Genomic DNA, 13,844 nt, shown 5'->3' on the forward strand with positions numbered 1-13,844 from the left:
CAAGTTAAATGTCCGTCATTAGGGGATCGGCCTAATGAATTAGGGTATACATTGTTTATGTAGTTGGTTAATTTTTTTTTTTTAAGAATATGAATGTTCTTTGCGTAGTGATGTATAAAAAATCAGATACAGTTGAGCAAAGAAAGCAAAGTGCAGGACAGTGCATTTATTGTGCTACTACCGTTTGTGTGAAAAGGGAGAATGAGAATATATATTTGTATTTGCTTGTATATACATTAAGAAATTTGATAGGATTTGCAGAGAACAATGACAGTGGTAATCTGGGAGATTAGGAAACTAAGTAGATAGACAGTTCAGTGGGAGACTTTATTGTATGCTGTTTTATACTCTCACTTTAGAACCATGTGAATGTTTTGCCTGTTTAATAAATAAAAGTTAAGAAAAGGAAACAAAGTTTTAAAAATAGTGTTCAAAGTACTGGATGTGTATGTGCATATATGAGAGAGAGAGACAGAGACAGAGACAGAGACAGAGACAGAGACAGACAGTGCTGTAGTATCCCATATCAGCTTTGTGGGTAGGTCAGGGTGGAGTTGGCTAATTTTCATTAGAAACCAGAACATCCAGCTCAGTAATGTGGATGTGCATATTGTGATTGCCTCTTTCTTGCTAGATGTACCCAATTAAACTGTTCTTATAGCCTAATAGGACAGCTGTGGTGTTATAGAAAGAACACAGGTTTTGAAGCAAGAGACTTGAATTCAATTCCTGCCTCTCTGCTGTTTTCTGGCTGTGAGATTTTCATGTTGATTTACCAGAACCTTTCAACATATGAAAAGAATAAATGAGATAATGTAAGAGTGCTTTGTAAATTATCAAATATTATATAAAGAGAGCTGTTACTTTTTATTTTGAAAATCAACCCATTAAGTTGGTCACAATGTATTGCTGAGCATTAGTTGCAAACATAACACTCTTAGCATATGGCTTAGTCACCTCCTCCTAAGAAAATAGAAGGTTAAATGTCCTCAACTGTCCTGCCCCTCAGCTGTCTGTGACACTATGCCTCTGTTCTCCAGATCCCACCTTCCTCATAACCATTTCCTTCCGGCTGGACTTTGGCCACTCTAGTGACTTGTGTTCAGCACAAATTACTTTTCTTGGTGAGTGGTGTACATATTTCTACCTTCTGTGCTTTGGTGTAGTTTCCTTTCCACTCCTCATAGAGTGTGAGTCTTCATAAATGTTTTCGCTGTGAGCTCAAAGAGGCCCTTCCTGACTTCCAGTCTGAGGTAGAGAGAGAGCAGCAGGGCCTTTGTGAGGCCAACTCTTCCCTCTTCTTTTGTTCCCCTCTATTTATCCCCTACCCTGTTCCACTGTCTTGTATGCCAGTCTCTTCCTCTAATCCTAACTCTATACTTTGACCTGAAAAGTATGCTCAAGACTCTAACATCCCTAAAACTTTCTCCAATTTGAATCTCTTCTATTGTCATATGATTTTTTTCTTCAAACAGTGATTACGTTTAATTTCTCAATTTCTTTTCATTTCTCAGTTAATTATGCTTTATGATCTAACTTTCCTCTTGTTTTACTTGTCTAAAGAGCTTGATGAACTTCCCACTGCCAAATTCACTGACTTTTCGGCTCTCATTCTGCTTGACTGTAATAATACCTTTTTGAAATATGCTTCTCCTTTGGCTTCTGTGATACATTGATTCCTGGGTTTTCTTCCCTCTCCTGTATTCTTAATCCCTTTTGCTGGGGTTTCTTCTGTCACCTGCTGCTTAAGCTTCTCTCTTTGTTCATCATCTCACTCTGTATTTTTCCTTTCACAGCTGTTGTAGTATATTAATGACCAACAAGTTCATACTATTCCTACTTCCTATCTCTACTCTCTCCCTGAGATTTCATCCATTTCCATAGCTGTAGCAACTAATAATTTCCCCCAACTCTCTTCTGAACTTGAAATTCTTATCAACTGCCTTTGGACTTTCCTGCCTGGTCTCAGGTACTTGAAATTCACCTATTTCCCTAATGAAAATACCTCTCCTCCCCTCCAGCCTGCTTATCTTCTTATGTTCCCTATCTCTATCAATGCCATCATTCTTCCTAGTCTCTTATTCTGGAAACCTGGAGTCATCCTTAACTTCTTCCTGACCATTACATGTAATTTGCCACAAAGTCCTGTCAATCCTGCTTCTGAAATATCTCATACATCTATTTGCATCGCCACTCAGTCAAGTTTCTTAAAAATGAAACATAACCTTATGTGTCACTTCATCAACGTTGACAATTTTTATGACATTATGTTGCCTACAGGACAAAGTCTAAAGTCTTTGGTATGGCAAACAAGGTTCTTTAGAACCTGTTCCTAACCGCCTTTTCTGCCACCAGCGCTGACTAACCATATTCTCCAGCACCTCAAGCATACTTACTGGTTTTCTGTATGTGCCTTATGCTTCACCCTCACACCTGTGTCACTGTTCATGGCATCTCCGCTGGGAGCCCATTCACCTTCCACTCTCTCTTAAAGGTTCTGCTCAAGAATTGTCCCTTTTGTGTTACATTTCTTGACCACACAGAATTATAGTCTCTAATATATTTATTCTGTTTTACAACTAACTTTTGAACTCCTTAAGGACAGCATCTAGATCTTATTAACCTTGGTATTACCACAGAAGAGTACTTGGGATAAAGAATTTTGACAGCTTCCTGTAGGATGATTATATGGAAAGGGAAGTGAAAGAGAACGCAGCCCACACTGAGACTGCAGAGCTCCCATGTTTTCTTGTGAACAGCAAATTGAGGTGGTTAAGAACTTGATTTCTGCAGTCAGGCACACCTGAGTTCAAACCCACTCTGTAACACTTGCTGGCTGTGGCTGTTCCCTTAATCTTATAGTGGTGATGATGGGGTGGCTGTGAGAATTAAATGTAAAGTACATATTAATCCCTTGTACGTTGTAATCATTTATAAGCTATTAAGTATGTAATATATATTTAATGAACTTCAGTAGTAATATCTATAGTAATATTTAATTATATTCTGTAGTCAAAACTGAGGTACAAGAGTGGCATATTCTCACATGATCTTCCCAAGAGAACCCTTTCTTAACCAAACTGATTACATCTTACCAGTGACAGTGACTATCAGTCGACTTTGATCTCCTGTTCTATTATCTGTGAGGAGGAGGGGTACCTGTTATTTTTCCTGTTAGCTATTATTTTTATTGTTGTTAGTGCTCCTGGGATCCATGCTGTCCTTTGCAAAAACTGAGTTTTTGATACCCAAAAAGATTAAACTGGAAGAACAGGAAAAGTGAAACCCAGGATAAGGATACAGGTAATAAAGTGGTGATCGATTAAGAGTCTGGGGAAAGTAGAATCTAAGAAAGGTTCTCATTTCATTCCATCATCCATCAAGTATTATTGTCCCCTAACTCTATACAGAGTACAGCGGGAATGGGGCAGGGATATAAAAATCATTTAAGGCCTAGTTTCTCTCCATAAAGATTTTTTTTTAATTGAATACTTTTCTGAGATAATTGTAGATTTATATGCAATTGTGCAAAATAATACAGAGAGATCCCTTGTACATCATTAAGAAGATTTTAAGTCTTTAATAATGAAGGGAGATAGTTTCTGGTATCACTGGTATAAAACCACAGGTAGAAAGCACATATTAATTTAGAACAGATGTAATTACTCGTGCAGATATCAGTGTTAAGTCAAACCTCGAAGGATGAGTATACCTGCATTAGGCTGGGAGTGGAAGTGGAGAATGAAGAAAGCCAAGACCTAGGTGAGAGAGAGGAGCTGGGGTCCTTCAGTGAACAGTGGTAAATAATCTAGACTTCTTAGCTGTACACTTCGAGTAAAATGGTTCTTTCTTGCCTCAGATTTTTAGAACTCAAGTAGTGATGAACCTATCGATAATCTCAGGTCCAACTAACTGTTACATTTTCTGTTTTTGATACAAAATACCTTGATTCTCTTGAGAGTCTGACTTACTGAAAAAGTTTTTCTCCTGCTTTCAGAATGACGGTAGAGAGCGGCGTGAGCATAGCAGCGAGAGGCGGAGGCGTGGCAACCCTGAGCCGTTGTCTAATGGCGGACCCCAGGGTAACGCACTGCAGGTGGTGGAGCAGGATGATGAAGAGGATGAGGAGCTGACACTGAAATATGGCGCCAAACATGTTATCATGCTCTTTGTCCCCGTGACGCTCTGTATGGTGGTAGTGGTGGCTACAATCAAATCAGTCAGCTTTTATACCCGGAAGGATGGGCAGCTGTATGTATGAGTGTTGCTTTATTCTCAAGGCCACTGTAGCTTTCCTTCATAGCGTGTTATCACCACCTCAGATGCGTCACCTCAAAGGGGCATGAAGGCAAGAGAGTTCTTCTAGTCAGAAGCTGAGAGAGTGAGGGGTTATTTATTACTTAATACTTTCAGTAGAGAAAATGAGAGCTACATAATTATATTTCCTGGATGATTTCACCAAGGGCTGCATTTATTTGGAATTGAGCAGGTAAAGGCTTGAATAGTAATCTTTCCCACTGCAGGGCCAGTAGTACCATTGTTCTTTGCCTGAAATGTTCTTTCCTTTGTTAAATTAGGTAGATTAATTCCTATCATTCTTCTCACTTTGGCTTAAATGTTAAGTCTACAGATAACTTCTATGATTCTTCAACAGAATTAGGTACTTTCTGGTATTCTTTCTCATAGCAACCTGTTCTTTTTCACTTGTAACAATACGGAAATACATATATTTATTTACATTATTTACTTAATACTTGGTTTCCTTCTATACTATCAGTCCTATCAGCACACTTTGTTTCCAGGGCGAGGTATGTAATAAATGCTCAGCCAAAAATGAAAGTTGTTAATTGAAAGAATGAAGAACGAATACAAGTTGGCATGCTCTGGATTCTTGGGGGAACTGTCATGTAGATTCTCTGATGTGTTGGTGTCAGCCCTTTGCCTTCAAGAAAAATGCTTTGATTCATATGTCACCTAGTTCTGTCTCTAGGACTCTTGGGCTCAAACAAGCTATAAGTGAATTTTAGAATTTGAAATTGGCAAGTGTCTGAAAAACTGTGTAGAGTTCTGAAAACCAAGCTTTTAACCTTTGGGAGAAAGGCTAAGACAATGATTGAAGGGCAGGGATTACAGACAGTAGCCAAAAGAGATTGAGGGATATTCTCTGTAGGAGTTAGAGTTAGGTTTGGTTACGTGTTATAGAACAGGGTTAGCAAGCTATCGCTCGTAGGTCAGATCTGCCTGCCACATATTTTTGTAAATAAAGTTTTATTGGAACACAACCACATCCATTCATTTATCTGTTGTGTATGCCTGCTTTCATGCTATAATGGCAGAGTTGCATGATTGCAACAAAGACCCTATGACCCACAAAGCTTAAAATATTTACTCTCTAGTTTGTTACAGAAAGTTTGCTGACCCTATTACTGGAAAATCAAAACATTACTGGTGTAAACGATATATATTTTTTATCTCTTTCCCACAGAATAGTGCAGAAGTAGTCAGTCCAGATTGGTATAGTGGCTTCACATTCATCAAGGACTCAGACTCCTTTCATTTTTAACTTCTATACTCTAGGTTATTATGGGTACTAGAGCTCCAGTCTTCATTTAGACAGCAGGAAGCAGGAAAGAGTCTGGGAGAAAAGGACATAAGACATCTCTCAGCAGAATTCTTCCTTAGTAGTTCTACACAAGTTATTTACTTATAACTCACTGGCCATTAGTCTCACAGCTGCACCTGACTATAACGGAATCAGAAGTCTTTTAGCTGGAAACATTGGCACTTAGAATAAAAGTGTTTTTATGTGAATGAGAAACAAGGGGGAAATGGACATGTGACTTTATCTCAAGCAACTCCAGTTGCAGTCACCCTAAAGATGAAGATAATAATTATAAGCCATATTACCTTCCTCTGACAACCACTTGTAGCCTGGGTCGTTTATATGGCAGAATCCGGTTCTTTAGCAAATCACAAGCTGTGGAGAAAGAACATTTGATGAAGTAATTATTGCAGCATATAGCATCCACTAGACGAAGCCAGTGTCTGGCTCACAAGTCCACCTCTCCATATTTTAGATAGCCCCTTTTATTTCGAAGCACTTATTTTAGAGGATAGCTATTTAGGGAAAAATTTCTTGGCTAGATTGACGAGATGGAGAAAAGTGACATAAGGTATCAGTTAAATCAGAAAACTAAACTGTGTGGTTGGATAGGGTATGTGCTTTGTGACATCCATCCATCAGCACTTACTGGGGCTTTTGTGTTTTGTTTTATTGTAGAATCTATACCCCATTCACAGAAGACACCGAGACTGTGGGCCAGAGAGCCCTGCACTCCATTCTGAATGCTGCTATCATGATCAGCGTCATCGTTGTTATGACTATTCTCCTGGTCGCTCTATATAAATACAGGTGCTATAAGGTGAGCATGAGAGACAGAGCTTTGCTTTCCACCACGTTTTTTTTATGAGTGGGTTTTCCTGTCACATAACTTATTTGGTCTAGTAAAGAAAAAATTCTCATATTCTAGAACTAAGTTACTTTTTAGTTTTTTTCCACCTCATTGTGGAACATTTGAAAAATACAAAAGGTACAAATGGAAAACAGATGTTTTCATATTATATCACAATCTAAATTGTTTTTTAAAAATATTTTTTTTATCAAAATATAGCTAACATACAATATCGTCTTAGTTTCAGTTATACTATCACAATTTAACATTTTAATTTGCAGCGCATATATGACATTCCAAAGGGATATATCCTAAGACCTTTGGGATTCCCTCATTCACAAACAGCATTATAGCATATATTTGTCCCCATAAAATAATATGGAACTTAAAAATTCATATTTTCATACTTGAGTACAGAACAATCAAGCCACCTTCAGATGCTGGTTTACGCTTATTGGCGACTGGCTCTGTTCCTACTTCTAAATTGGTTACGATCCATTTTTTTTTTACCACCTCTCCTGCAGTAGCACTGATTCTTTCCTTGGGAAATAGGGGAGGGGAGGTTGTGCAGGAAAGACGCAGGCCCAACTTTCCCAGCCTCTGCTGCCCTAGCTCACTCTCTAGTTAAGTGACTCACTTTTGAATTTCAGCTACCTGGCACATGTTTCAGATTCATGCCTCCAAAAACTGACAAATTATTACAAGTCATGGACCTTTAGAGTCATTCTCAAATAAATAAATATTAACATTCCGAATATTGAAATCTGTTTCCTTCTAGTATTTATTTTTAACATGGGTAAAATAAAATGTATAATCAGTATATGTTTTTTCTTTGATGTAAGCATTTTTCCATATCATAAAGTCTTAGAAAATATGTCTAACAGCTACATACTATTTGACTCAATGGGTGTCTTGTAATTTCTTCTAATTTCCCTTATGTTGGACATTTGTTTTCAGTTTTTCATGATTCTGAAAAACAATGAATGTCATTATGCATAGAGCTTTTTCAATTTTTCAAATTATTTTTTTAGGGTAAAATCCTAGATGGAATTTCTGGGGTAAATTAAAAACATTTTTAACTGTCCTGGTATGCACAATTCCCTTTTCAAAATGATGCTATCAGTTTGTACTTAAAGCCTCATTCACTACTAGTGAATGAGACTATCTGTCTTACCCACCTTCACCAGCACTGAATTCTTTTTAAAATCTGTGTTAATTTTTACAGGCAAAATAAAATGTCTTAATTTGCATTTAGTTGATTACTAGTAAGATTGAATACCTTTTCAATGTTCACAAACTCTAAAATTATATAGTTTGTCCGTGCTTGTTGAATGTTCGAGTGGGTGGAAGTGATAACCTGAGTGATGACCATCTGCAGTCTGACATTAGCATACAGAGAAGAAGATTGAAGGGGAAATAAATGTGTGTGTGTATAATGATGACAGGTAGTCATCAGCACTCAGAAGCCCGAAGAGCAAATGATGTAAACCCATTGTGGGAAGCAGTCTCTTCCCCCTATTTAAATGTCATCAAGCGTTAAATACTTTTCTTGGTCCTTTTTTCCACCATATATGTCTGTACACCAGTGTTTACCCGCTAGTTCCATTTCTCTCCTTTATTGGACTCAGACTTTTATCTGGATTATATGCTACCATTGTTTCTTCATATTTTAGAGGGAGTGTTTAGGGTCATACCCACATTTACACATCTTGAGGATGGGCCCACAAGTTCATAATGACTTTAAGAAGTTACTTTCCTGAGTTTCTTTTCTGTAATTTTCCTGATACTTTCTAGTTATTATGGACTTCACCGTTCCCAACCTCCAGCCAGAAAGATGAGCTTTATTTTCCCAGCATCAGGGCCAAGGTAGGAGGGCAGAGAAAAATACAGCAAGGGCCATTTGCTTCACTCTCTGGGAACAACTTCTACGACCAGCTGAGAAGCCTCTCCTGCTAAATGTGAGGCTCTTGTCACCGCCATTGTCAGCACTGCAGAATTGTTTAAGGGCTGGATGTGAAAGAATGGAGAAAATGAAAAAAACAAACTGGATTTTGCATTCTTTTTTAGTGTTAGGAGACCTTGGTCCTGGTCCTTTAGCCAGAACTAGAGGGAATCTCCAGCTGCTCTGATTGTCCTAGTTTCAGGTATACTATCTTGCAAATGCCCACACAGGTTGTCTTGAGTTCAGGTGGAAGAGGGTAGTACCGGCAAAAAAAGTGGTAAACTCACTGTCGGTTCCCTAGTATTTTTCATTCCCCAGCTCACCTGCCTCCCTTTACTTTTCAAAGTCTTCAGCTAGCAGCTGCATGCATTGTATTCAGGTTTTCAGTTGCATTCAGTGGGAAAACAGAGTGGAATATGCTTTTTACTACTCCTTGTTATCTAGAACCTCTCTTTTATTTATTTTTTATTTTTTAAACTTTAATTAGTTTCAAGTACACAGTACATTCGTTAGACATCTATATAGTTCATAAAACGATCCCCCCAATTGCTCCCTGCCTCCCCTGACCCTCCACCTAGCCAACATATTAATGCTAACTGCATTCTCTATGCCATGCTCCCCATCCCTGTGACCATCCATCAGCTACTAATTTGTACTTCTTTAACTCTTCACCCCATTCTCCCAGCCCTCCAGTACCCCTCCCCTCTGTCCGTCACTAAATTGTCCACTCTATTTGTGAGTCTGTTTTTGATTAGTTTGTTCTTTTTATTCCTTAGATTCCACATATAAGTGAAATCATATACTGTTTATCTTTCTCTGTCCGACTTAAATACCTTCTAGGTCCATCGAAGCATTATCTTTTTCCATCCCCTTCCTTATCATATGTAGGGATCTTGTTTTCTTATCCTTCTTTATCCTTCCAGCCACACAACCTTTCAGTTGGAGCACTTAATTCTTTTCCATTTAAGGTACTTATTGATAGGATTGTAGTTGTTACCATTTTTTTTCCTGTTTTTGATACATGTTTTTCCTTCTTAAAGCAGTCTCTCCAACATTCCTATAATACTGGCTTAGTAGTGATAAATTCCTTTAGCTTATTTTTGTCTGGGAAGCTCTTTATCTATCCTTCAACTCTAAATGATAGCTTTGCTGGATAAATTATTCTTGGTTGTAGTTCCTGGGTCTTCTTCCTATTGAATATTTTTTGCCAAGCCCTTTTGTTTCTTTTGAGAAATCAGCTACCAGTCTTGTGGGTGTTCCCTTATAAGTAACTGTTTTTCTCGTGCTGCTTTTAATATTCTTTCTTTGTATTTAACCTTTGGCATTTTAATTATGATGTGTGTTGGTTTGGGCCTCTTTGGATCCTTGATTTTTGGAATTCTCTGAGCTTCCTGGGGTTTTATGTCTATTTCCTTCACCAAGTCAGGGAAGTTTTTTATCATTATTTCTTCAAACAGCTGTTCAACATCTTGATTTTCTTCTGTTAGGCCCATTAGATGCCCAAATAGTGTCCCATATGCTCCTTAAATTATTTTTATAGCCTTGGCATCTTTTTTCTAGCCATTCTGATTGAGTGTCTTGATTGGCTTTCCTGTCCTCTAGATAGAGCATGTGATCCTCTTCTTTATTCACTTTGTTTATTCCTTTGTTTATTCCATTTAATATACTTCTCATGTCAGATAATGTGTTCTTTATTCCAAACTGGTTCTCTTATATGATTTTTATTTCCATTTTTATCTCTTTGTTGGAGTTCTCTACATTTCCCAAAAGTTCATTGAACATCTTTATAAGTAGTGTTTTGAACTCTGCATCTGTTAAATTACTTGGCTCTTGAGTCCATTATATTTGGACCTCTATTCTGTTCTGTCATATGCTTTCTGCTTCTTTATCTTTCCATTTTGGGTTCCTTTCTATGTCTTTTTCTATGTACTAAGCAAAGCTCCTAAGTCTCCCAGTCTTATTAGTGTGGATTTGTGAAGTATGTGTCCAGAGGCACAGTCCTGAGAGGTGTTCAGCTGCAGGACAAATTTAACCTAAGCTCTTACCCCTTTGGGGCCACCTGTTAAGATTCAGCAAGCTATCCACAGATGCTGTGCTCATAGTTTCTGCAAAAGGCCACACTAGAAACTGAGTCTAGCTGTCTCCACCAGTGTGAGTCTCAGCAAGGAGCACCTGACTCTCTGAGGATACACCTGGATATGGCTTGGGTGGGGCCCGAGTTGGGGAAGGCGGGGTTTCAGAGAATCCTCTGGGCGGAGTGACCTCTATTATCTAGTTTGATGACGTCACAGCTATGGCGGCCCCGTGTCCTGCGCACTGGTAGAGGGGAGGGCTTAACAGGGAACAATGGATGCTGCTGGCACCTCTGCTCCGAGTGAGTCGCACCTGGGTCCTCACTCCAACAATGTCTTCCCTGAAAGTTCCTGGTGCCCCCTGTGTGCAGCTGAATGGGCACTGGTGCTCAGAGTGAGCAGATCCGTCACTGCGAAAATCCACTCGCAGTTACAGCCTTCTTAAGAGGCGTCTGCCGCTGCCGCAACTTCCGTCTCACTCAGCCGCTGGGGACCGGACAGCCCCGTGTCCTCTCCCCATCCTGCCTTCCACGGTTGCAGGGTACTTTCCTGGATTTCTCCATAGTTGTATGTCTTGTTCATCTACATCCCAGGCGATTTTCCCTTGCTGCTGCTCCCTGCCTCTGTCACAATCTTGACCTGGTCGCCAGAGGGATGAGCAGAGCCTTCATCTGTGCCATTTTTTTTTCTTGATATATTTTTCGTCAGTTTTGTGTACCTTTTAGTTATGCTTCATGTTAGACTGTCTAAATACTTTATATTCAGCTAGATTCTCACATTTACTCATTCATTTGTGTTATTTTGCTTTTTAATGTTCGTTGTTCAAGTCTTAGCAATCACAGCCAATTCTGTAGAAACAAATTGTTTACTTTGACTCCTGGTAATAAAATAAAAGCTTTTAAGTCAAGCATTCAGAAATCTGACAGAACCTGTTTGGAAATAAGCCCCGAGGATTTGTTATGTCAGTGGTTGGTTGTGCAATGTCTATAAGAAGCTAAAAGACCAAACAAACTTTAAGCAGTGTTAGCACAGTATAAATGAAACCAGGAAACTTTGGCTAGAAATAGATGGTAAAGAATTAAGGGTCTTAGGGTTTGCAAACCGGAAACATAATCAGGCAATACTCAGAGTGTTACAAAGAAGAAAGATAAGCTGAGAGTTCTTACAGTAAAATGTACATCCTTGAGAAGACTCAATTCTGCATTCTTACCTTCTGAATTGGTCTGAGATGGTAATCCTCTCCATGTCAGGCGGTCTGGGTACATAAACATTCTTTCCTTAGTCTTTCAGACGGTAATCAGTGTTATCTGGAGGTTCGATGTATATCCAGGCATTGAAACAAAACTGGAAAGTTATATTTAAGTCCCAGGCTAGGTAAAACAAGAATAGAATTGTTTCCTGAAGCCTCACCCTACTTAATTCTAGCAATTTAGCAGCTTGACTTTAGTGATTCCATTTCTTTATTCCTCCAAAGGTGGAAAACGAAAAAGGCGGTTAATTTTTACTTTTCATTTGTTGAAGATGAAACTGTATGACTTATTAAAGTCACATGGTTTCTCGTTTGGTTAGTTCAGGTTTTAGAGGAGACACTTCCTGTTGTGTACGGAAGCAGGGCTCTTTCCGAGCCTTTGACACAGGAAAGCTGACTAGGGATTTTGCAAGATGAGAAAGGCCTGTTTTACAAGCTGTTTTAGAAAAAAGGGAGGTGCTGTTTAGTCATCAGAAGAGGCTTCAAATTCAAGTAATAATTCAGAAAATGATAACGCACATTACCAACATAAATAGGAAAGCTATTTACAACCATTATTACAGGCAAAGGGCTCATATTTTTATATGAAGATCACTTATAAATCATTAAGAAAATTATGAACGTTCTAATAAGAAATTTAAAAAATTCCAAGCAGAAAAATTACAAAGGAAATGTAGATGACCAGTAGAGACAGACATGTATATGTATTTCCTCACTAGTAAAAAAAGAAATACATATTAAAGTAATAACATATTTCACCTATTGACTTGGTAAAGATCAATCCAGCCTATTTTGTGAAGTCATTAAACCAATATGTATCAATACTTTGGGATTAGAAAAAGTTTGTAGACTGATTCAGTAATTTTGCTTTCATTATTTTTTCCAAATAAAAGAATTAGAAATGTAGGAAAATATTTGCATCCTAGCATGAATTAAAATTGGGGGAAAAAAGGAAAATCCCACAAATTCATGTATAAGGAAAAGGTTAAGTTGTGGTTACACCTATGTAAGTTATTTACTCATTTAAAACTCATTTAAAAAAATATCTTTGGTGGCATGAGTTTGTCTTTAAAAATTAAGTTTTAAAAAGCAGAATGTAAAACTATTATTACTCGATTCTGTGTAGGCAGACAGAAAACATGTCTGAAAAGAAAATGTTAACTTTGGTTGTCATTGGTCAGTGGGAACTGTTTTCTTCCTTACTGTTTCTATTTTCTAAACGTTGTATGCATACGTTACTTTTGTATTCAAAAAATGCTGTTTTTTTTAAAAAATAAAATCCCATGTTCCCTTACCAAAAACAAACAAAAAATATATATATATGTGTGTGTGTGTGTATATATATATATGTGTGTGTGTGTGTATATATAAAGGTAAAAAGCATTTCTCAAGAAAGGTGAGAATTTCCAGTATTTAATGTTTACTCTGGCTCCTAATGTGGAACTTAATATGAACACCAGTATATATCTCTTATTCTTTAAAGCTTTTCTGTCTTGTAATATTTGATATGCTTTTCAGTTTTGTAACTTGGATTATATCTAAAGCTAACACTTGTGAGAATGATGGAGCAGGATGCAGGTGGGGGGATTCTTTTTTGCTTAAGCTGTATTGGTTTTATTGCAGAGGAAATAGTGTAAGGGCTCCCTTTAGAATATTTTGCTAAAGTTGAAGTATTTAGAGGGAAATGTGTAGGTGTCTTCAGTTTACTTTGATATGTAATAAAAATATGATGGACTCATTAATGGATAGAGAGACGGATAGAAATGTTACAAAGCAAGTATAGCAAAATGCGAATGGTGGAATTTAGGTGATATATGGGTGTTCACTATAAAAATCTTTAAACTTTGCTGTGTTTTTGAAATTTTTTGTATTAAAATGTTAGAAATTCTATTTTTGTGGAAGAGAAATTTGATAAAATTTTTTAAAGAGGCAGTGAAAATTTTTAAATTTATTTTTTTCAAAAGAATTAACAATCATATAACCTTGGGTAATCGAAACAGAACCACAAGAGAAAATTAACATAGATTCTAATCACAGCTTAGAGCTTGATTATTGGAATAGCTGGATCAGGGGGTAGGGGTGGGAGATTTAGAAAAATGAAGATGAAATAATATTCTTGATTTAGAGGT

The 13,844-nt window shown here is 37.6% G+C and overlaps 1 protein-coding gene across 2 annotated transcripts in view; it reads left to right on the forward strand.

Annotated features, from left to right (window-relative positions):
- Window positions 1–13,844, forward strand: part of PSEN1 (presenilin 1) — a 55,985-nt gene that overhangs the window by 18,053 nt on the left and 24,088 nt on the right. For both annotated transcript variants that reach the window (XM_036218329.1, XM_016134807.2), the window contains 2 exons: window positions 3,998–4,251; window positions 6,281–6,422. In XM_036218329.1, coding sequence (XP_036074222.1) covers window positions 3,998–4,251; window positions 6,281–6,422 — 396 coding nt within the window. The remainder of the gene's footprint in view (window positions 1–3,997; window positions 4,252–6,280; window positions 6,423–13,844) is intronic.

The sequence above is a fragment of the Rousettus aegyptiacus genome, unplaced genomic scaffold (genome assembly GCF_014176215.1).
Source record: "Rousettus aegyptiacus isolate mRouAeg1 unplaced genomic scaffold, mRouAeg1.p scaffold_m13_p_3, whole genome shotgun sequence".
NCBI lineage: Eukaryota > Metazoa > Chordata > Mammalia > Chiroptera > Pteropodidae > Rousettus > Rousettus aegyptiacus.